At 40.6% G+C, this 24,668-nt stretch overlaps 1 protein-coding gene across 4 annotated transcripts in view; it reads right to left on the bottom strand.

Moving 5' to 3' along the window:
- The window catches only part of LOC121672811 (neurexin-1-like), a 184,599-nt gene extending 165,091 nt beyond the window's left edge, over nucleotides 1-19,508 (bottom strand). For 3 of the 4 annotated variants that reach the window (XM_042045706.1, XM_042045708.1, XM_042045709.1), the window contains exons 1-3: nucleotides 19,403-19,508; nucleotides 8,647-8,676; nucleotides 6,322-6,333 (exon numbers count right to left, since the gene is read on the bottom strand). In XM_042045706.1, the coding sequence (XP_041901640.1) occupies nucleotides 6,322-6,333; nucleotides 8,647-8,676; nucleotides 19,403-19,493 (133 nt within the window). In that variant the 5' untranslated portion in view covers nucleotides 19,494-19,508. The remainder of the gene's footprint in view (nucleotides 1-6,321; nucleotides 6,334-8,646; nucleotides 8,677-19,402) is intronic. The other variant, XM_042045707.1, reaches the window with a different exon arrangement.
- Between the last annotated feature and the right edge of the window lie 5,160 nt (nucleotides 19,509-24,668).

The following is a 24,668-nucleotide window of genomic DNA, read 5'->3' as shown; positions in this document are numbered from 1 at the left end:
AGGACTGTCTGATGTGTGTGACATGGTCTATTTCAGTTCCTGATGGCATTATCATCACTTTGCTGCATTACCATAAAGCCCAGGAAATAAGCTATTACCCACCACACTCCTCCCAAACGTTATCACAGACAATCATGTGCTCACAAAACAGCGTTAACTGTGAGAATTAGAGTCCATTTAAACTGCAGCTGTTCCTTCATTCCTAAATAGGTTCTTAGATCAAAACTTCTCCCTGACTGGTCTCATTACTGAATGTCCATTTCAACTGGAAGAAAAAGATCACTTCAAAAAATTTTATGTTTTACAGATAACACTCCTTCCCTGTAATATAACAACAAGGTAAGTAACATTAAAATGAAGAATTTTTTTTTAAATATAGTAGACATTTTAGCTTTCAGATTTGTGAGTTGGAATTTTGCCTTTAAATCATCTCTGGTGAAAGAAATGAACCTGTAATTTTGATTTTCTATTTCTAGTTTATCTTATTTTCAGAATCTCAAGCTTCAATTATTTAAGGGAAAGACGTTCTATTTATTTTTAGCAATAATACTAATTCTGCATTTGCTGTTAAATGCAAAACTTAAATCCTAGATTTAATATACATGCTGGTGTTCTTTTCAGCTATAAACCCATGCCCTAGAAAGGCCCAAACCACCACAACCCTATATTCTGCTATTATCAAAAAAACACACAGCTTATTATGTGTCATTTCCCGCTCTGTTTCTTTGTATCTTTGTTACCATCCACTGGAAGGGCTTCAATTTACAGAGAAAAAACACTTTCAAATCTAAACTGAAAAACCTGAATGTCAGGAAAATGCACAGTGTCTCTTTAAGAGTCAACAGCAAATTAACTTTCCCGTAACAGTGCAATAATTAGCAGTTAGTAGCTTATTAAAAGGATGGCAAAGGCCAAGATGCCATCTGGGATCTCCAGTTTCTTGTGATTGTTATTATGTCAAGATGTGCAACTTGCATTAGCTTTCATGTCACTGTGCTTGCCCTTACTTTACATGTAAATTTTAATGAAAGATACAGCACTTTAAAAATCAGACATCCATCAAAAGTGCTATTAGCCTGCCTTTTACAAAGCACGTGGCCTGTTTTGCTACCTCTGCATCTCTACACACCACTGAATGCCTCAAATGAAGAGAACAGAGGAAGGGGGAAGAAAAAAATCTTTCAATGATATCAATTAAATACTCTCTCTGGGCAGAGAGAAACCTGAGCTTCATTGAAAACAGAAAACTACAATACAGCCTAAGACGACAATATTTTAGCTCCTGTTTACACACAACGCAACCACAATGCCTTTAACGCTCACAGGAATCATTCTTCTTAATGAAAATGAAAGCCAGGGAAGAATCAGCTGTTTATTCACACATCAGAAAGACACAGTTTTAAAACAAGGCAGAATGAAAACATGTAACAAAAAATTAAATACCTATAACCTACATTATTAAATTAAAATTAATTACAAATTAAATAATGTCTTATTACGTAAGATATTATTAAATATCTTATGCATACACAATATTTGTAAGAACACAAGCTCATAAGCAGAAACAAAAATAATTTACCAGAACTGTCCTATTTAATGTGTCATATGTTTGTGTTCACAAATGTATTACAAAGAAGAATAATGTATAATAAGAATCATGCATAAAAAGAAGAATAAAACATCTATTCCTTTGCATTAGCTGATATGGAACATTTAAGTGACTTCATTCCCCAAACTTTAGAAAATGTCATCACCACTGGAATATAAAGAAATAGGATGAAGGCCTTGCAGAAATGCCACCCAATGCCTTACATTTGAAATTCATCAACTATCAATCACCTCTAATTAGACTTCAACAAATTACATGAAAATATTTCTTTTTTCCCTAAATAAAATATTAAACCAGCAGGAAAAATTCACTTAAAAAAATTTATTCCAGAAGAATAACATCTTCCTTCAAGGGGCTTTAATTCAGAGAGGTTTTGCATATTCGGTATTCACTAACCATAAAATAAAATGCTTGTTTTTTTTAAATAGCCATTAAGAGTAAAGTTAAAACTAAAAGTCACCATCCTTATAATAATGCAGGATTTGTTTCTCACCAAAGGAAAACAAACCCACTACCACACATATTTTAGAGTCCTTTCCTTAATACTGTTAATTGTAGAAACCAAAACCATACAATATTCACATTTAAAACCCAAATATTAAGATACTTTACAGGGCAAAGCAGAGCTTAAAAACCACTGCCAAAGCTGGCAAGACAAATGTAGTGTTGTTTTTCACATTGTATAATTAGACATTTAGAGAGTACAAATGATTTAATTTGTGCCTGATGTTTCACTCCAACATTTGCATAAACTCTTGGCCATTCAGCTGGACTTATTCACATACAACCATAGAACCATTTAGACTGGAAGAGACATTTAAGGTCAAGTCCAACCCCCAGCACTGCCAAGTCCACTACTAAACCGTGTCCATGAGCGCCACATATATATATCTTTTAAACATCTCCAGGACTGGCAAGTCAACCACTGCCCTGGGCAGCCTGTTCCCATGTTTGACAACTCTTCCCATAAAGAAATTTTTCCTAATATCCAATCTAAATCCCCCCTGGTGCAACCTGAGGACATTTCCCCTCATTCTATATCTTGTTACTGGGACGAAGAGGCCGACCTCCACTTTGCTACAGCCTCCTTTCAGGTAGTTGTAGAGAGAGAGAAGGTCCTCCAAGCCTCCTTTTCTCCAGGCTAAACAACCCCAGCTCCCTCAGCTGCTCCTCATGAGATTTGTGCTCCAGACCCCTGACCAGCTCCGTTTCCCTTCTCTGGATATGCTCCAGCACCTCAATGTCCTTCCTGTAGTGAGGGGCCCAGAACTGGACACAGCATTCAATGTGCAGCCTCAGCAAGTAGAGGGGATGACCACTGCCCTGGTCCTACTGGCTACACTATTTCTGAAGCAAACCAATACAAATCCTAATGGTATTACTGGTAAAAAAGAACCTGAAAATATTTTCCAGATCAGTAAGGTCCAGTCGTTTCCTTCTACTGAAGCCCACAAATGCTATTTCATTTTTCCTGTGCCATTACCTTCAGGTCAATATTATTGAATATCTCAAAGAAATAAGAACCTCATTCTCAGAGAGCAATGCTAAACCTTGCAAGACTTAAAAGACCTACTTTAGATAAGAGCAGTTAGGACCAAAGCAGACAATCTGATTTTGCAATGCCGATTATTAAACGGGGAAATTGACAGTAGCCTTTGGTCCACACAACACGCATTTAAAAAGATCCCACTCTTTCACTTCTCTCTAACAATTAAGAAAAAACCTGCTTCATACTGAAAATGAGTGGGCAGCTGTGTAGTTCACACCGAGCACAACTACTGAAGGAAGGAAGGAGCTACATGCATTAGAGAAGAACCAGCAGTCTGCAGACAGCATGGGTGCTACAGGGTGACCTGTGCACACTCAGAAACCAGCCTCACTGGTTGTTCTCTGTGTCAGAGAGGACATTTAGGACGTTCCAGTTCTTTTGGTTCTTGGCCCACTGGATTCAATGTGAATGTTGCTATTGCCTTCAAGAGACAAAGGACTTAATTCACTGAAAATAGTAGATTCCCACCAGAAACACAGGCAATTTTCACAGGAGACATGAGCCTCAGTAGAAGTCAGATCCAAACCAAGAGTGATGGTAAAACAAAACCCAGATGGTGGAAGGTAGCAAAATGGCAAATAATAATTTCCTTAACAAAGACTTTCAAGACAACAAGAATATGGAAGAAGGTAATTCCACATTAACTCCAGTAGCAAATTAGAGTTGGATATTTATAATTTCCTTTGATATCATTTACTTGTGGGGAAGTGTTAGGGAAGTAAACTTAATATAACTGTTCCTTAATTGCCAGTACCTTTCCAGAAGAGAAGTCATATTCAGCAATTCTTGCCAAACTAAACAAAAGTCCTCCTTGCTCATCACACAGTTACCTCACCTCCATGACCAGTTCCATATACCAAATAAAAACTCAATGCATTTAACCTGAAAACTCAGTTCAGGTTAAAATGCAAGTGATATCCGGGTTCTTGTCTGTATCTCAAGTACTCCAGCCATTACCCCAGAACACGTACACTTCATCTTCTTCAACTTTCCAGGAACTTATTAAAAAAAAAAAAATCAAAATCTCCTGAAAATTTTAAAAAGGATAGATGCAGAAAAAGCCTATTTACTGGAGTGGAAACAACTAATCAAACACTTGCTTTAAATGATGAATGCAAGGTCACAGACTGCTATACGTTGTGAAGAAGTTTTATGAAATCAAATACATCATATCCAAAATTAAATCAAATACATCATATCCTTTCGCTACATACGTGACATGAGACAGTTGTTGCCGTTTTTTACTAAAAACTACAAGAATGCCAAAAAAATATGAACCTTCCATGTGAGTACTAAAGACATCTGGTACCACTTTCTCTGTGAGCTGAAAGCCATGTGTGCGTTCAAAACTACAGTTTGAGCCCTCTGAAAGTAGTGCCATTTTTCACACAGACTGATGGTTCTCTGACACAGTCACTTGTTATAACTACAGCTAAAAACTACACATAGACGGGAAGTGAAATGATATTTTCACTCAATGACACAATAAATTAAGTTTCAGTACATATGAATTAATTGTGGACTATATGTTACAACCCTCATGCTACCAACTCAGTTAGGAGATTTGCTTTGGAAAAGACTTTCAGCTTAGTCCTGCACAGGCTGGCCTGAAGCATAAATGCCACCCAAGAAAAGAACAGGAACTAACATCACACAAGACTTGACCTGATCTACACTGACCCTTAAATCACACTAAGCCATACATCAGCTAACTGAATTATTGGCAGCTGTGTTGAGGCACAGTAACATTTTATATGGTGTGCTTAGAGCTTCAAGTTCTCATATTTTTTACAGTGAATATATGTAATTATTATGTTCTGATGTTCACCTCTTGCTGAGAATGTAGGTCTGAGTACAGCCTAGGTATTACCCTCCATCACCCAAGTTTGGAGAGAATAGAAAAACTATGAAATTAATTATTGGAATATTTTTCCAACCTCAAAACGGAACAAATAATATGGATTACATAATGTACTCCATCACAGAGAATTCAACAATACAAAATTGTTAGAAGAAAGCTGGGCATCAGAAAAAGGAATCATGCAAATTGAGGTCTTTAATATGCCATTGTGCTCCCCAGAATTCAGGTATTACAGAAGTAGTAATTATTGAGCAGAGACTGCTTGTGCCTCAAAGGAAAGTTATTATGAACAAATCCTCTGAGCTCATATCCCTCCCAAATTCATAGTTGCACAACAAGTCATTTCATTCCCCAATGTCTTACCGGCATGGACACAAGCAACATCCTCCAATATGTTCAAATCATGCTAATAAATAGATCAGACTCTTCAGCAGTGTATTCATTGAAACAGAGTAAGCCTTAGCATAACAAAACCTTTTTATCTTTTTCATTGGAAAATAGCTTAAAAAAAAAGATTTTTCTCAAGCCATGTTTATAATTTATCAATCAATCAATCTTCACTTTTCCTTCCACTCCAACTGAAGACCCATAGCAAGTTTGCAGCATTTTGCCTTTTCGGCAGTTTTGATAAGGGATTGATGACTGCCCTCTGCATGCCTAAGATAGGTGTGAACTGCTGAAGAGCAAGTTGGAGCCCCAGAGCAGACTTGCATGCCCTGTGCTGTACTGGGCTGCAAAGGAAATGGACCTCTCTGTTTAGCAGCACTGATTACTTCTGCTTCCTCCGCAGCTTTTTTGCATCTCAATTTCTTTGAAAAACACCTCAGTGCTAATAGAAAGGATGGGAAGCAGAGCCAGGGGAAGAAACAATAGGTAAAAAAACCTCCGTTGTTGAAGGGTAGTGAGCAAGCCCAGTTTCTGCTGCCACCAACACCAGTAGCAAAACTACCAGCAGTGGCATCACTCTAGTATAAGTGTCAGCAGGATCAGCTCACTGGCCTATGGCTCTGTCTTTGACTGAACTGACAAACCCTTCACACCCCAGCATCACCTGCTATAGATGCCCTGACACTGCACAGCTCATATTTAGTGTGAATAGGGAGAAAACAACATCTCTTAGGAAGGCCTCAAAGCATTCACCTTAATAAATATTTCCTCCATAATTGAATACAAAAGATTGTTAACAGACTTTTCAAAATAAAAGCATTAAGTTCCAATATGAAACACATTTGTAAAAATACAATTTGCCCATCAACAAACATTTTACAAGCGATGAAGTCATAGAAAGAATGTGATCTCTACCTTTACTTCTACCTACAGACAGGAAGGTGTGCATCCAGTTAAGAGGAGGAACAAGAGAGGTGTCCACCACGGAGGAGGCAAAAGAGAAGAGAAGAAGGAAGCATAAAAAACCAGAAAAATGTGTCACTGGCCATACTTAGAAAAACAAGGAAATGAGCATATTTATCTAGCAGCCAAACCCAACAAAACATAATGTCAAGGGGAAAACAAGAGACATACCACAACTAAAGCACAAAGCAAAGCTTAAACCATTGACAGTACAATCAGCAGCTGCCTGGTTAAGCTTTAATTTGATTTTCTACTGAGAAATGCAAACTGCTCATGCAATACCATGCCAGTGATATGCCTCAATCCACGTCAAATTCAAAACAGCAAGGGAAACAACAGAATAGGACAGGAAAAAAATAAATCTCATGGCAATGTATTTGCTAAACACATCTCACCCACCAGAGCTAATGTATTTATATATAACGTTGACATTGCATATTTACTCATACATATACATTTACATATTTTATATCCATCTTATTTTTATAGAGTAAATATTTATCAAAAGGCATTATCTGTGAGTTTGTTGGCAAGAAATGAGAAGCCACTGTTCCCTGATGTGTCATACATAAACAAAGGTGGTTAAAGTTGCCAGAAGCCAATAGTTTTCACATTTTTTTGCCAGATGAGGGAGTTTAGAAAGTGCTGATGACTGGCCTGAATAGGTCATGCAAGTCTTCATGAGCCAGCTGGGTTGCAACTTGTAATTTAAATGGCCAAGTGCAACAGTTTACATAATCCAGTGCTAAATCACAGACTACTATAAAGAAATGTTCAGTGTTATTGAGAATGAAAGTGGCCATCAACTATTCTGATCACTTCCAACATGCCTTCCTCTGTCAAAACAGCTTGCATCCTGAGCAACTCAGACATGCTGAATGGACCTGTCTGCTGGATGGTCCTTCAACAAGCACGACCTCTGAGCCATGAGCCCAGTTGAACAGTAAGTGGGGACAGAGAAGGAGCTCAACGCTTTCCAGAGTTTAGTCAGATGCTCCACATGCCAAACACCGTGGTCTTGACATACACCTATAAAGAGCCCAATTTTTCAACCTTTCCTACCACACAGGGATGTTAAGCAGTACAGAAACTGATAAGTAAGCCCCTACTTCACTTCTGATTGTTACTTAAACTTTCAGGACCCCAGAGCAGAAATCTGTCTTGAAATACAGAATAAAAACTGATAATGTCTTATGTCTCTCTACATTTCACTGAGATACATGGAAATTATGTCTCTTTTACTCAAGCACTTACTCTTTAGCCTTCACAGGCACTATGTACTATCTTACTAACTCCTCAGACTGTCCATCCTCAGATACATGCTTACTTAATGCCAAAAAAACTTTTGTGTACATCTAGTCTAGGAAAGCTTCATCAGGCTTTGGAGTCAAAACGTACATTTTCTTCCCATAGACAAACACTTGGTCTGGACTTCCTAGAGTACCATTTGCATACACCTTGCATTAAGTCTTAAATCATTTGACTCCTGCATTCACAAGACTAGAAGGCATCAGGAGTGCTGTTAAGTCCAGTTTACCCACGTCAGTAAGACACTGGCACTATCACAGGAAAACAGAACCACGATTCTCTTTGCTTTATCTGTTCTCACCAGCTTGTTACCCCACACCCTCATAGTGCAAAACGGAACTAATTATCCCATCATATCACAGCCAATAGATCTGTAACTCAGTGCAGGCTGAGATATTAAAATGTAATCTCTGATCCAGGCCTAGATCCCATTTATAGACCAATATGGGGTTAGCCCAGTTGCTCTTCTCAACCATTTTGTTCTGTGTATATTTGAGTATTTTAAATTGCAGACACAGGACTTACAGGCCATTATATGCAAATTTCCTCAGGATTCATAATGAGTTAGGATCATGCCACAAGGGGAATTAACATACTTTTTGTAATAATTGTACTCTTAAAATAAAGACCAACACTGAGGTCTACATTTAGTAGGCAGAAGTGGGAGTCATTACAGCTGGCACAAGAAGAAAGAAACGGCAAGATAAAATAGTTGTGGGCTGCATGGAAAGAAGATGCATACCTTTTTACTGTCCATGGAATCATTTCACGCTCCCTCCTGGGCATCTGAGTCCCAGGTTGACATGAACCCTTGGCTCATGGGACACAGATGCAAAAATGCAAATGGCTTGACTGGCACTCAGTACACTGAGTTGCTTTTGTTATGCAAAGCCCAGCCCAGAAAAGCGGCAAGGACAAAGCTCTTTCATGATCAGTGACTGAAACAAAGAGGAAAGTGGAAGGACTTACCTTGTTCACCCATCATCAGGTGTGAGAGGCCTGAGAGAGAGAGAGGGAGAGAGAGAGGAAGTAAGAGAAAAAGAACAAATCTGAAAAGAAGCAGTAATATCCATGCACACTGGTCACAGTCCAATACCCGTCAGGACTGGAGCTCGCATACTTGAACTAGACCAAGTATGGTTGTAGCACACAGGGCACAAACATTTTCAGGTGCTGCTTTTCACACTGAGCAGGAAGCCATCTGTCACTGGTAGAAAAAACCTCCTGTTCATGGCAGAACTGTGTCTGAGGCTCAGCATATCCCTTGGGGGGGTGACTCCAGAAGCACTGCACACCTGTATAGCTAAATGGGCTATGGAAGCCAAGGTCCACAATGACAGTCTGCAGTAAGCCATTGTTCCTCTGGAGAGATAGAGAAATAATTTCTCCTCGGCTAAAGACTTTAAATTCAAGATTGCAGTGGTCAGTAAAAGGGAGGCCATGATCACACCACATCTGCTTCAGATGAAATCTCTGCTCTAAATGCACAGACACACACAAAGCTATCATTATTGAACATGTGGCTTCATCATGTATTTCTAGGAGTCTATCAACACTGCTTACACTTACTAGTTAGACACCAGTACACCAGACATAGCAAGGATTTAAAAAATTACCTGTAACCTATTTAAATACTCCTCCACACACTTGCTAGGAAGAGCTGCAGATTCAATTTCCTAGGACAGTGTGTTACTTTATGGCTCTATAGCTAAAGCTACTCTTCAGTTTCATAATTGAAGGTAAATCCAGAAAGCAGCAAGTTCCTCTCAGCAGAGACAGTCACTGTCAGCTCTGTATATGAGGTTGTAGTGTTTACTCGGGCTGCTTCACTCTCTGATAATTCTTTCTGGCACAAACCTTGCTTGTTTCAATCAAGCCCAATTTCCAAATATGTTTACTGTAATGTATTCATACAAATATTGTTTAAATATTTCTGTATATATAGTCATGCCCAAGCCATTAAGCATGAAGTGACCCATTAGTTCAATTTTGTGACACAAGCGATCACAGAACTAACATAACAGAAATCAAGTCCTACACACTCAAGCCATAAGGGACCCCTTTCATACTTGGTTCCCTGACCAACTTCCCTTAGCTCGATTCCTCCTCACATCTCCTACCTCTCATAGCACTTAGTATGGCAGGGGCTTCGATACATGCACACACACCACACACCCCATATTTTAAGTCAGTTTTTTAATCAAACAGGGCTGTGACTTTTTAATTTCACGGAGGCTGAGAGGTCAAATGAATTTATTAGAATGAGAATTTTCAACAAGAAGCATGCTGAGTTTGAATTTGTTTATTCCTTTCTCTTTTATGGTTTTCCTTTGCGATGGCTGAAGAAATCTAAAATCCAGATCATCCTAAGAATATGTTCGCCCACAGAGAACTTCAAGCCAGATAAGGGGATTAATAATTGTACAGTCTAAGGAATGCAAATACCTTAATGTTCTTGAAGATTACTGTGGATTTAGAAAAATAATCAGAAATATAACATAGGTTTAGATTTTTTTAGGTCTTTTAGCTATCAATAAACATAGCAGATTTGATACTGTAGGACACTTCTGGTTTAAATTACAAGATATAATTCAGTGAATCATTTGCCCTGCGAGGAGAGTGGGTTGAATTTGTGTCCCTATTTATGGCCACTGACCCCATCATTGTTGACAGGCAAATCTTAGGTCTGATCAAACAGACACTTCAACGTTACCATAAAAGGCAGGAAGACAAAAGTATAATTGTTAGTACCTACAATGCACAGAATCCCTGTACCAATAGCAAAAGAAGTGAAAAGGCTAGAAGCATGTCAGTATGGCATGCAGCAGAAGCTGGCTGAACAGGGGGAGGACATCAGATCCAAAGCGGAGATGGGGATCCTGAGGCCTTGTACACTGTGGGAAAGGAAAGTCATACCTACGAGGCCCAGCACCAACAGGTGCAGCTGCTGGGGATGGCAGGGGGTTTGTCCACTTGGACACAAACAAAGAGAAACCTCCAGAGAAGGTTCAAAGCAAGAGTCTGCGTTAAACGCCCTAAATCATACATAAGAAGATCCATTTTCTCTCCGCCAGCCACAGAGGAGGTTTAAAAATCCCAAAATGTTAGGAATATCAACACCCTTTTTTGTCCTTATCCACAGAAGGCCAGTGCCATGTGCCCTATCTGTCAGGCACATCAGCCAGATGCATCCCCACAAGCCCTTTGGCCGCAGCTGAGGAGTGAGCACGCTCCCAAATAAACGCAATATTGTGGCCCCCCATGTGGCCTTGGTTCAAATGCCTGCAAAAGTATCCCTAAGAAATACTCTGGCATTTCCTGCTTCTTCATAGATTTGAAATACCACAGCAGCTGTGGTACTAGTATTGTATGTATCTCTTGATCTTCTAGTCCCAACTGGACAATGAAAGCAGGGAGATTAATGAAAAATAATGCCCTCCCCCTCAATGCTATTTTTTTCTTTTTTAAAATAGGAAGAAAAAGGAGGGTGGATTTGGAGACAGAGCAAAGAAACACTATTATAAGTTGTCCACTGACAGAGACCCTTATTTTAACAAAGAGAACACCAACAGAATTCCAGATTCATTATTAGATAAAATAATAATACAAATAATGAAATAAAATATCATCTTTTCTCATCTGAAAATATTCCTGCCTTGCAGTTTAAAGTAGGAGTGAAAATGAGTGTATTTATCTCCAAGAAAATGTCATTAACAACCAAAACCTTCAGCCATTGAGATATAAAATCTGTGACATTTGCAGCATGTCTAACAAAGGCCTCAAATTAGTCAGAGTACAATCAACGTGGAAAACATGAACTGACATAGTTGTCTCACCTTTACATCAGTTTCAAGACATGACGATACTAAAACTATTTTCAAATCATAAAAGTCAAAGCCACCTAGAGGTGGAATGGGGTAACACTTGCTATCGGACTGTAAGAAATTAATATGGCATCCAACAAACCAAGGCCAGAGCTGTACAAATTCTTCAGACCTGCAAACTAGACCAGATTTTTCCAGATCAGTGGGTGTCTTGGGGTGACTTTATGATGTGTATCCCATATCGCTGCCCTATGCCCAGAAATTAACTTTGTGCCTTTCTATGCCTTTAAACTGAGCCTGAGAGGGGGAAGGAAAAACTGAGCAAAACTTTTTCAAAGCAGTTTGCAGCTTGTCCAAGGTCACACAGAGATAGCAAATTTTTTTTCCCAGCTGCGGCAGGGGAGGGAGGAGGCACCCGGCTTGCTGCTCCCGGGTCAGTTTTTGGCCAGTTTCAGTTTCTTTTTCTCCAGAGAGAGACTGAGAGTTGAACTTTTTTTCCTTCCCTGGAATTTCGGATTTTCTCCCTTTTCTACTGGACTGCTTCAACCTCAGAACGCATCAGGAGGACTTTCCACTGAGCACAGAGGGCCTGGCCCTGGGCCAAGCCCCAGCTCCGAGGAGACCAAAGGGAAGACTCCAACACTTTCCCAGGTTTTTTCTCCACAGCGAAAGATTTTATTATTTAGCATTATTTTCCTTTTCGCATGTGTTTGTTAAATAAATAGTTTTTATCTCCTTCACTTTCCTTTGAGGAAAATTTATTTTTCCCGAACCTGGTGGGGAGGGCTGGTGGTGACCTGCCTTCTCTCAGAGGATATATTTCTAAATTTGGCCAAACCAGAACAGTGGAGACACCTATCACCATGCTATTTGGGCAGCAGTCATAAAGACAAGCAAATTTTTAGCAGGCTCAGGATACAAATGAACTTATTAGGCCCCAAAGCACATTATTCACATATTCTACCATTGTTTGTGCCAATAGCCATCTCATTTCAGAAGAATCCAAATAAGAAAATCTGATTTTCCACCTAAATCCAGGTGAAACATATTTTCCTTTTAATCTTAGATTTTTTCAACAAGGAACTTTGATTATAGCCTCAGCTATAAGGAAACCCAGCAAGTGTAGAACATGGAAAAAGTTGATAAAAACCTGCATGAGCTCTAACGGCCAAGGGGTTGCATGCTTTTTCTAAACCAATCTGCTTATCCTTATAACAATTTACTGGCTGGACAGAACTGCTGCCCAACAAAAATGGTGCATAGTAAGTGGTCTGGAAAAAGTTTAGGAAAACCTCAGAATAAATGGTTTATCTGCCTGTAAAGAAATTTTATGTTCAAGTCTAGAATCTGGTGACTTTCTATTCCTGAACTTCAAACATGAGTGACAGTAAGGACAAGCACACGGCTTCAGAAGAAAACTCTCAACAGGTTTTTTTAGGTAATGATAAACAGCTGCTTGTACTCAGCCTCTGGAGACCCAGCTCCTTTGAACATTCAGCAGTAATGTGAAGAGAAAGCAGCCTGTTTCTTCAGAACATCAGTTTGTTATTAAAATAATATGTCCATTGCTGAGGGCAGAAGACACAAACTCTGCTCTCTGGCCATGATTTATGACTGCCACAACTGACTTTTCCTATTTAGGTCTGGGAGGTTTTTTAAATATTTCTTTAACCTAGTACCCAATCAGTATTATTTTCTTAAAGTTTAAAATGAAACTCCCTTAATCTCAAAGAAACATTTCAAACTACTTCTTAAAAAAAAAAAAAATTGTAAGCCATGTGCTTTCTATATCAAAATAGTAAAATTAAGTGGCTCTAATTGTACAAAGTACAAAGGGCGAACATAATAATAAGACTGGAGTCTTATGAAGCCAGAGGACATTTTTAAAAGTACCTTCAGAGTACAATGATATAAAACAACAATGTAGTTAAACAGCACTCTTCATCTTTAAGGGTTTGCTAGGGGCAATTTCCAGTGTGGAGGAAAAAATATGGGAAACCTTGGAAACGGTTTGAATCCTGCTCCCTCCCACCCCATTTTAGTATTTAGCACTCAAAATGGAAAATAAAGCCACAAGACATAAGAAGGTGGGGATAGCACAAAACACAGCTGAGAGTGGCAAGTGATTGCAGTAACAAAGGAAGATGGGCTCCTTCATCTAGTTAATTATAGCTTGTCCCGTGCTACTGGGCCCATGGTCTGGGGGTGCGCACATGTGCGTGGGTGTGCAGGCACTGCTGAATTGCTCTGTTAAGCAGGCAGCCTCAGTATTTCCCTTTTAACGATGCTACCAAATGATTAGCCCAAAAGCTCTTAATGAATGGGAAAAGAGACTGTCAGGCAGCAGCAGCAACCCAGAACTCCCCTGGGGCAAGTTGGCCCAGAGAGGATCTTTTTTCAGGGTATCAGGCTTCACAACCCATTCAGACAATAATAGGCCCAGCTGCAATATATGTCTGAGATAGGATATCAGACCCTCTAGTCCAGGATATGCACAAAATCCTTTATGGCAAAGCTGAAGAAAAAAATCATGCAAACAAAGGACTCTTCCAGAAATAAAACTACATCCACTATAGACAAGAGCACTCTGATAAGTACTGGAGTCTGTACTCTTTTCCAAATATCCTAAAACTAGCAATTCCTTAAGAAATAGGCATTTCTTTACTCTGAGCCTCATACTCCAACTCTATCAGCAGTTCCCTTTTCTGTTAGGGAAGGGCATTGACAAGCTCCTTGTCTTCCATGTGGTCTTCATAAAATAGGTATCTTGAGGTTTTCTAAAACCCAAAGTCCAAGGACAATTCCCTAAGAATCCCCAGGTACCAAAAAAGAAGGCATTCCAGCAGGGCCAAAGGATGGGACTCAGAAGAAGAAGCAAAACCCTTGACTTGAGAGATGTGAAGGATGGATAAGGAAGAAGAATCATTGTGTGGCCTAGTTCAGACCTTTTATCTGCTAGACAGGTCAGCTTTTCCAAGAGGGTGACCTGATTCCTTGGCTGCTGGTATACATGGGGCCTTTTCTTTCTAACCAGGCAAAGCAGTAGCACAGGCTGGGGAGGTCAGTTCTGTTGGATTCAACCGTGACATGCACGACAGCCAAGGGGCTGCTCTCAGGCCCCAGCAGTGAGCCCAGCCGGGAGTGCAGTTTTGTTATTGTAGCCGCAGGCCCACTTCCAATCCAATTACACACAACAGCTGTGCTAGCTCCTCTTTCCCATCCCCTTTCCTTCCTCTGCTATGTAATTCCAGGATAGGTTTTGTCATTATCAGGGGCAGTGAGTCAGGGTGAATGGCATCTTCTTTGAGTGATCAAAGGAATAAAAGCATGAGATAGAAACCAAAGAGAAAGTTGTTTACCCCAACATCTATGGAAGCAGTAGTGATCAAACCATAGTATCTCCTTTCACTCCCAGCAGAAACAGTATTCTGACGTTCCATGTGGCATACTCCTGTAAGTATTTGCATAGGAAGTGCTACAAACATGGTGGTGTTTGAAGACATGAAAACAAACATGCAAGTGTTCACAAAGATGGCCACATGCACAAGAGAATATGTGGACGTAGCAAGACCTGAGGGTGAATGCATTTTAGGACTGATCCATAAAATGTGTATCACTGCAAATCAGAGCAGCTGATCAAGTAGGTTCAGAAGTTGGGAAAAGAACTGTTAGACACAGAATACAATTCTTCAGCTTAGAAAAGGTATATCTGAAAATATATATGATTGAGATAAAACCCCAATTAAGACAGAGCAGGTGAACAGGAAATACGTTTTTCTTTATTTGTGGGGAACAAAAAATAAGAATCACTGAATGAAATTCTTGAGTAACAGGTGTAAAAACAACTGAAATAAAGTACTTTCCACATTTCAATGGTTAAACAATGGGACCTGTTATCACAGGATACAGTGGAGTTAAAAGATACAAGTGGATTAAGAAAAACAAAGACTGGACATATCCAGAGAAAATATGTTCATCAACGACTGTAGAACACAATCTGGATGCAGAATTAGGTTAGAAAGTCCTTAAAACAGTAATTACCAGAAACCACCAAGGTATTGGGACAAGACCTATGCTATCATAGTTTCTTAAACTTCCTCCAAAGCATCTACTTTCATGAAAAGACACTTCTGGAATAGAGGAATTCTTGCTCTCACCCCAGTGATTACTACTGCCATATTTTTTCAAATAGGTTGGCATGGAACTAAAAAACATTCACATTACAGTGCCAGAAATTCCCATTAGGGGACAGTACCCATGCAAAGGGCATGCAAGAATCAAAATAATGGTGGCACCTATGAAGAAGAACCTAAGCCCGCACATACTGGCTTCAAACTCCTGATGAATGGCACTGACAATATGGCAGAGATGGACTCCTACCCTGACCTAGTACATTCTGCAAATAGGAACCTTCAAATGGGCTGAAACACATCATTTTCATGGCCCAAAAGCAGAGTTTTTCTTTAAGGAAGCAGAAGCCAGCATACAGGTACTGCTTAAATGACCCTATGATGTGGAGTTAGGGAGACCAACTAAAACAGCAGACCTGAGATGAAGGAGGGAAAGAGGCATTTAAAGATGGAGTTTGAAAGATTAAAGACCTGGATCAAAAATGTGCTAGTATGCTTACACTTGCAATAATCTCTGCATCTCTATGAAGGAGTTGTTCAGGAAAACCAGGACTATTTTTTTCCCTCTGGGAACTACCTAGCTAATGTCTACTGGGTTTTGTTCATTCAGTTACATGCAAACACTAGTCAGCAGTAAAATGATGACAGCCAAATGACCAAAACTTAATCTCTTAGCCTCCTCCCCATAAACATTTAAAGAGCTCCTCCACAACAGGAATAAGCATGGTATGAATAGGAAAAGCACTGTTTGAACTTTGATCCCCCCAGGTATCAGCAACAGCCTCCACAGTATCAAGGAACCATATTTAGTTCTTTCTCCTGCATATATTCTTCCACTAAAAAAAAAAAAAAGTGAGGCAGGAGCATATAACTTTCTCTTTGATCTACTGGTCTTTTTCCAGCTATTTATCTTTCAGAATCTACACCACTGGTAAAGAATAGAAGGTGCAAAGAAAGAAGCAGATATTGTGCAGAAGTGACAGAGGCATCCATTCTGGTGTGTGCTGCATGCCACTTTCCAGCCAGGGACTTAACCTCTGAGTTTAAGGCTCTTAAACTCCGTAATGTTCAGCCCAAGCAATCAAACCATGTTGTGAAGGTGAGATGAGGCTGTAGCTCTAACCCCAAAAGGAGAACCTAAGTACTGAAAGAAGCTATTTCGCCTCTACATGACACAGCGAGTCAGTGACCCAGCTGAGTGCAGACAGCAACAATCCCAACTCCAGGGCACTGTTCAAAATGTGGTGTTGTTATTCTATAACCGGGGCATTACATTTGCAGGAAAGGTGGGCTAACACCTGGCAAACTTCTTTTATTTGTGAAATAGGCCAGATGGGATCAAGTTGGCTCTTGAAATGAGTGCAGCAATGAGCCCCTGTTGCTGGAATGCCCTTCTTCACAAGCAGAGACCTCACAGCCAGGGAAGGCTTATGCTACACATTTCTGTTTACTTTTAAAAAAACAACATCTTTGCACCTTGGAACAAATGCACCCAGCAGAACCCTGTGGTGCCCACTGCTGCCAGCCCCAGCCTATTCACAGCTACTTCCTCTTAGTGGGGAATTAGTTCGAACCAGTCTATTCAACAATAATGAATACATTTAGTCAATGCGCTCTTTACAGCCCTTCTGTTGCCTGTGGGTAGTTACCACTAGCACATCAAACCCCTAAGCTGTTTTTCAAGCAGTAGATGGTTAAAGTAACCATTCTGATAGGGGCCTGAGGCTCTGTCCTCACAATATAGATAGCTGGATGGCCAAATAGGTAGAAAGTGTCTGCATAGCTTGGCAGAGGAGAAGTGTAGACCCAAACACCCCTGGAGGTCCGTGTCACTGCCCAGTCCCACAGCAGTGCCAGTGCACCCCCGAGGGTGACATGAGAGGGATGAGACTGCCTAGGAGTAAACAGTGACAGAGCCTTGGAATGAGGTAATCGGGTATGTGGGTAATTGTCAGACTGAAAACGTACAGATGATTGAGAGAACACATGAAAAAGCATTCATGTATGACTAGAAATCCCCATGTGGCTAAAAATCCACATGAGAAAGCACACAGCAGTCCTGAGAAGAACACGTGTATGAGCAATGGGGAGAACAAAAAATGCACATCCAAGTATATAAATTATGAGAATAACAGGGCAGTAGGGCAGAAGAGCACAGTCAGAGAGCAGAAGGATGGACCGCTCCATAGTGCCCACACTAACAGCAGTAGAGTCCTGTACTGGATGTGCCCCCTCTGCTTGGGCCCCAACCAGTGATGCTGTCACCTCCTGCACACCAGGAGATGTCCGTGATGTTGTTTGAGGCAATGCTCATTACTGGCATAACATCATGTGTCCTACTGGTAGAGCATAGCAAGGCCATGCCTTCCCAATTCAGTCATCCTCCTCTGCCACAGACATCAACATCTTCAGCATGTTGTGGAGAGACTTGTGACTCGAAGCCTTTGGCACATGTCCTATAAGATCCTGCCAAGATGAGAGGAAACAGGAGTTCCTGGACACCTCAGCCTGGGACAGAGCTGGTGCAGTTTCAGCCTCGTAGGTAACTGAAAAGATTGCAATGTCATAGTTAACAGAGCCTTTCTTTCCAAAGCGTGCCAGGCAATATTTGCCATTTGGCTGCTTCCAATCCCACTGCTATCAGTTGAGATGCATACAGAGTGCAAAAGTTCTCAGCAGAACAATAAGGGGGCTGACGAGAGAAGCCAAAAGGCTAAATATGCCAGGAAAATACCCAAGTGACTGGCCCTCCCTGCGTCTCTCTGAAGTGATGCACAAGATGTTACTATCCCAGTGTAGAAAAGAAGCAAATTGAACAGAGAACACATTCCAGATCCAGACAACTCTTTCCAGGTTAGGTTTAGCAAAAGTTATGCAGAAATCTGAGAAGGAAAAGAGCTTTGACTTGCCCATTATCCCACTCCAGCCAGGGCAATGTAGGGTGCTTTTTGGGCTCTCATTTCCATTTCACATAATGATAAAGCAGGTGGAACTGGCAAAGTGTGAGGTAAAAATTAGTTTCTAAAGTTTCACTGGCAACAGAATGTGGACTAGAGTAAAGTGGTCTAGCTCATCTAACACGTGTAGCTGAAGTTGGGGGACTCTGATGCTGTCAACAACAAGACAGCAATCTGAGGAGGGAGGTTTGGAGTTCTCTGTGGTAACATACACTGTTGTGGAAGAACTCCACATATAAACAAGTATGTGAAACACACATTCATTTTTCCTTTTAAATGAATCATTTGTGCCCTGGTGGGAATAAAAATTTGATACCTAAATAAGATCACACATTCAAATTCAGCCAGAAAGATACTCACGGGTTTATAAAAATGTAAAATAAAACAACAACAAAAAAACCCTTTGTTAGTAGAACTGAAATTCAACATGTTATCAGTGGGAGTAGCAAATGGAGTAGACTGTAGTAGGAGAAAGAAAATGACTAAACTAGATTTTTATGCCAGACTACACACAGATATATCAGAAATAAATTGTATATAACGCAGTTTTCAATGCCAGGTTCAATTAACAACACAAGCAACCATTCTTAATGTAATTTTCATTCAGAAAACATCCTTTTAACTGACCAACACAATGTAGTCTCTGAAGAGGGAAGTTTGTGACCTTTGCTACTATGAAGCGCTTCTTTCAGCAAAGACTCTGCAATCCAGACCTCGTGATGTCCTGCAGGAAGCAGGATGAGACCTGCCTTGGTAACTTACCACCAGCACTCCTTAAAGAACAGCCTTTCAGCTCAGCAAAAGTAACACTTACCTGGAATATGATTGACATCTGTCGAGGTGTGTTCATGGCAAGCAGAAGGGAGAAAAGAAAGAGAAAGAAAGAGAAGAGAAAAAAAAGCCATTAGAGATGCACACAGCAACTCAGTATCCTTGCATGGAAATCAATTTCATGCAAAACCAGAAGTAATTAGGTTTGTTTGAAGGCCACCCATCTGCATCCAAGCACGCCGCCATGCAAGGGAGGAGGCACTGGCTCCCTCTCCACTGTGCATGTAAAAGTGAATCCACCATCACATCTGTCCGGAGAGAGAGTTCCTGGAATCAGATAGAACCAAGCCATGTCAGTTCCTGTAAGAATATTGGTTAAAATTGTCTACATTTTTCACACACACAAATGCAAAAGAGAGAAAAAAAGACCAATCTGCCTGCAGAAGGCTTCTGTAGCACATAAATTCAAGCAAGTTTCCAGAAAAATAGAAAAGAACCTGCTCCCCTTTTATAAGGGGCCATGTGAATTTATGACCAGGTATAAGACATACGACATAGTCCCAAAGTCTAGAAGAGAGCCCATTCCTTTTCATTCTTCTGCCTATCATTTCCCAAAAAACATCCTTCATTGCAGACAGTAGTAGAGGTGGGGGAGGAGGAGTGTGCCAGAGCTCTGCACATCCCACATGTTGTTTTTCACAAGACGCTAAATTCAAAACAAATGTCATTTGGTACTTTTTCTCTCTGTGGCATAAGACCATTTCTCAGAATCAATCCCATAAATCTCAAAATAAATAAGTCCTTTAAACAGGGAGGAGCAAGACCACGTAGTTCACAGTATTGATAATAGAGAAGGTATATATTTGAATGTACAGTCTGTTTTAGGCATAGCCCACCAATCACAGAAGTACTTTAAAAAAATGCTTCTCATAACTTTTTTAGCATCCCAAGAGCTCTGAATAGCTACACTTATCATAACACCAACTAGGAGAATCCCCTGAAATCTCACAGGATAAGATTAATATTTTCTTTTCAAGACAACCCTCAAAAAAAAAAAAAAAAAAAAAAAAAAAAGAACTTGCTTGAGGAAACAGGGAGGCCAGGTCCATAGATCACATTCTCCCCTGGAAGCTGGTACCCTGCCGAGGAGTTGGACTACAGATCCCAGACTACTTCTGCCACAAATCTAGGAGCATGACATACTGAGTGCATTGGCCTCACACTAAGGTCTAAGGCTGTATTCTCCTTCTCCAAATGCTCCCTCCAGTTTCCATCAGTATCCCACCCTCCTGTCCAAATCCACTGTGTTCCTGTGAAAATGGTGACACTTGTCCTCCTGAGACACTTGCAATTCAGTGGTGAGTGACTCCCGTGCATGCTGCTTTTTGTTTATCATTTTCTATTGCTTTCTGTTATCACTTTGTAATGGTTCCAAAACCATTTGAGGAAAAGTCTCTGTGGAACATCATACATATATCAAGCTGTCCTTTCCTAAGTAGGCAACAACCCAAATAAAACAATGCACAAAGAGGGGAGGGACTGTGGCATCAGTTCCTTTAAATTCCATAGCTTTTAATAACATATATGGCAGATCTGATGTGGATTATTTGCTGCTTTTCCTCTTTTAGCGCATAATTGTATCTAAGAACCAGTGTCTCGGTTTGCAAGCCTGGAAGGACACTAAGCACTGAAAGTTTACCTGAAAGTAATTACTTTTAGGTAGGAAAAGAAAACGAGTGTCAGGTAGCAATACACTCACTGAGGATAGAAATCAAAAGAAGATGATGGGGAGGCAGAAGGAAGGAGCAGACCCTTAAACACCACTCCAGAATGTGAACATGATGACAAAGACTTTACAAGTCCACTGCTAGGAGCAGTCTCAAGTTGATGTGCTGCTTGGGAAAAATCAGTGCCAGTTAGAGATGATCGCGTATCTCAGAAGAGGTAGAAGTGATTATCATAAGGTACTGCAAATGTGTCTGATGATCCAGCATCCACTTGAAAATCTGTTCTAAGCAGGTAAAAAGTTCTAGACCCATGTTGTCCTCTCAGCCTCCCTGCACGCCTGACAGTGGAGCAGGCACAGCTGCAGCCCAGGCTACCAATAGGGGCCTGGAACAGCAGGCAGCCTCACCAGGGTGTCTGCTCCAGGAGGACATCTGTGGGATGGTTGGGGAATAAAAAGGATCAGCAGATAGAAAGGGCAAAGGAAAAAGCTTGCCAAGTGTTAGCAAGGGATAAACACATTAAGCAAGTAAGAGAAGAGGCAGTGGGCTGTAACTGATACACTGCTTGAAATAACACTTATTTAACTGTGCGAGAATTAAACAGGTCATGAAGCTGTTAAAAAGGGACACAATGAAAGGCTAAGAGCTAACATAAGCATCTCTAAAATGTAGTTTCTCAATGGCATGTAATAGCAAGATTTATTTTTAACCTTTCTTTTTGTACCGATGTCCCTAAAGCAGGCATCCCCCATCCTGACTGATTAAACTCTTAGCTTTTTTTTTTTTTTTTTTTTGGCTGTATCTTTTTTTGGAAAGTTTCCACCCAACACAATTCCTGTATACACTAGGTGCACCACAAAATCACTGTTTGCATCTCTGTGACACTTTCCCAGTATTTACCTACATGGCAGCCCGGGTCATTAGTGTTACTTCCCATACTAAATGTAGAAGGAGTTTCTTGTATTGCAGACACCCCCCCCATGTGGTATCTGCTGGCAAATGCTGATTTCCAAATGGTAAAACTACTTGCTTTTTAGTTTAAAACAACAAGAGAAAGCACTGCAAAGACAAAAAAATTACATATAACCAGTCAGTCTTCACAAAAGACTCTACAATAAATACCACTGTGGCATACAAGTGAAACTGCCATGCAAGTCACAGAATCACAAAGCACAGAGTATTCTGCGTTAGAAGGGACCCACAACGATCATCAAGTCCAGCTCCTGGCCCTGAACAGCACCATCCCCAAGAGTCACACCATGTGCCTGAGAGCATTGTCCAAACACTCCTTGAGGTCTGTCAGGCTTGGTGCTGTGACCAGTTCCTTGGGGAGCTTTTTTCCACCTGGGTGAAAAATCATTTTCTATTATCAAACTCCCCATGGGAAACACCATCACACTTCCGCAGTGTGGAATGTGACTCCACTTCAGTTCACAATTAAAACTGTAGCTCCATATATCGACAAAAGGGACCCACCATACCCTGTGGCTGCTGGCTCCACTGTTAGGAGACACCTAATGCCTCAAGAAAGGTAAACAACAGAGATGGCATATAGCTAGTGTGACCAGATTTGGGGAGCTGCAGTGACTCTCCTTCAGACCCTGTCATCTGAGATGTTCTTTCAAATTCTCTTCACATTTTTCTGGTTTGACTACAATAGGACTGTTTAAAACATGTCCCCACTGCCTTCCTCTTCCATTAGTGCTACTACCTTCGTCCACCTACACAGACCTCCTCTCTGCCACAGGGACTGAGGAGGTAGAGTATTCCAATTAAACAGGGAGCATGCAGAATCCATGGCTAACAAAAACATCCAGTGACCATGGGACTTACTGCCATGTAGATAGAGGTTTCTCCACTTCCTTCAGCTCAGAGCAGTTCAAACACAGAAAGGTCTGCCTCTTAACATAAGAGAAGGCAGAGTTTGCTTTATCCTATACACAAGAGTCCATTTATTGCTCCTTTGTAAAGGGCTGAGCCGCAAGCCAGTGCTGTTTGCTTTTGTTCTTTGATGATAATAGCTGTGTTGAAAGAGGGATCAGCAGGGCCACTGCCTTTGTCTGGTGCAGCCCCAGCCATCTGGGTGGGGTGGAAAGGAAGGAGGAGGATGAAGGGGAGTAGGAGGAACAAAGCAAATGTTATTATACCTCAGATCATTTCCATGCCTGTATGAGAAACATCTGAGATATTTTTCACTCTAACATTTTTAACACAAGGTTTAGCAAAAAAGGGAAGATATCATGAGAGCACACCTCTCTCCAGCTGGAAGACAAGGACAGCACAAACTTTCTACATGCATCAGCCCTACAATACTCATCACCCTGACTTGAAAAATACCTACTTTCGTTTCCATCTCTGCCGTCCATTCAATCTGGTCCCCCGCTTTGATGTGCTGTAGGTACCTGTCTTCTGCCAGCTAAACTGATTGAATTCACAAGTCACAAACAAGCTGGCAGGCAGAAGCATCCTAGGCTAAGTGGAAATAAGCACCTAGAAGTGAATGGCACTAAAGTTCTCCAGCATTGCCCTCCAGCATCCTCTTGTTACTCTCTGAACACCAGTGTGTGGAGAGGACCAGGGAGCAGGCAGAAACTGGGGAGAGGAGGAGGAGGAGGGTAAAAGCCACAAAACTTAGAGGCATTTTTTTGTCATAGGAGACCCACAGCCAAATAAGAGGAAAGCCAGCTTTTAGACACAAAAAATTACCATATTCTGAAGCTTATTCAGATATTTACACCTCAAAAAGCTTTTCTAAAGTAAATTTGGCTCTCACCATTCTGCAAATACAGAAAATGGATATGGGTAGAATTCCACTGAGAGAAGCATGACTGGTTGGGAACTCAGTCACCTAATTTGACATATATATATATATACACACACACTATATATATACTGTTGAGACCATAGATTGATGCATTTGTGGCAGTCAGTGAAACGATTCAAAAGATACATGATGAGCCAGCCTGGACTCCTGAAATGTGGCAGTAAGAGATGTTGGTGACTCAGAACTGGGTGATTTCCTCTTAACTGAGCTCTGGTGGAACATTTTAATAATATGAAGAGCTGCATTTTGACTCAGCTGGAAACTCCTCAAACTGGCAAAAGCAAAGTCTTCATTAATTTGATACTTCATCCAATAAAGTGTTAATTTCAGATGCTGATTTGGCAAGTGGTCTCATTCCATCCTAACCTGGTCTGTTATGGCACAGAAAAATATATGATCCTACTTCACCTCCTACAGAGTCTTCCTCTTTCTCTTCAGTACACAGTGGCTGAAAACCATCAGGAAGGGTTACAGCAACTCAAAAACAAATAGCATTTCTATTGTATAAACACCTAACAACAATTTGCTTGGGTAAAGATGGGCTCAGTAATGAGATCAGCTCCAAGCATTAGCACATCCCTCGACACAGGGCTCACACTGGACACAGACACTTTGAAATTGTTGTATTTATGGTTAACTAAGTTAAAATATTGGCTCCATTGAATCCATAAAATAATTGAAAATTACTTTAAGAGTGTCACAATTTTCCTCCTTCATATTTCCTTAACATCTTTTGTCTTACAATGGTAGTAGGAAAC

This window comes from Corvus kubaryi, unplaced genomic scaffold, assembly GCF_017639235.1.
Source record: "Corvus kubaryi isolate FWS band 111438036 unplaced genomic scaffold, C.kubaryi_AGA036_p1.0 64979, whole genome shotgun sequence".
In the NCBI taxonomy this organism is placed as follows: domain Eukaryota; kingdom Metazoa; phylum Chordata; class Aves; order Passeriformes; family Corvidae; genus Corvus; species Corvus kubaryi.
Note: the sequence above shows the minus strand (reverse complement) of the source record. Positions and strands in the feature narration are given on the sequence as shown.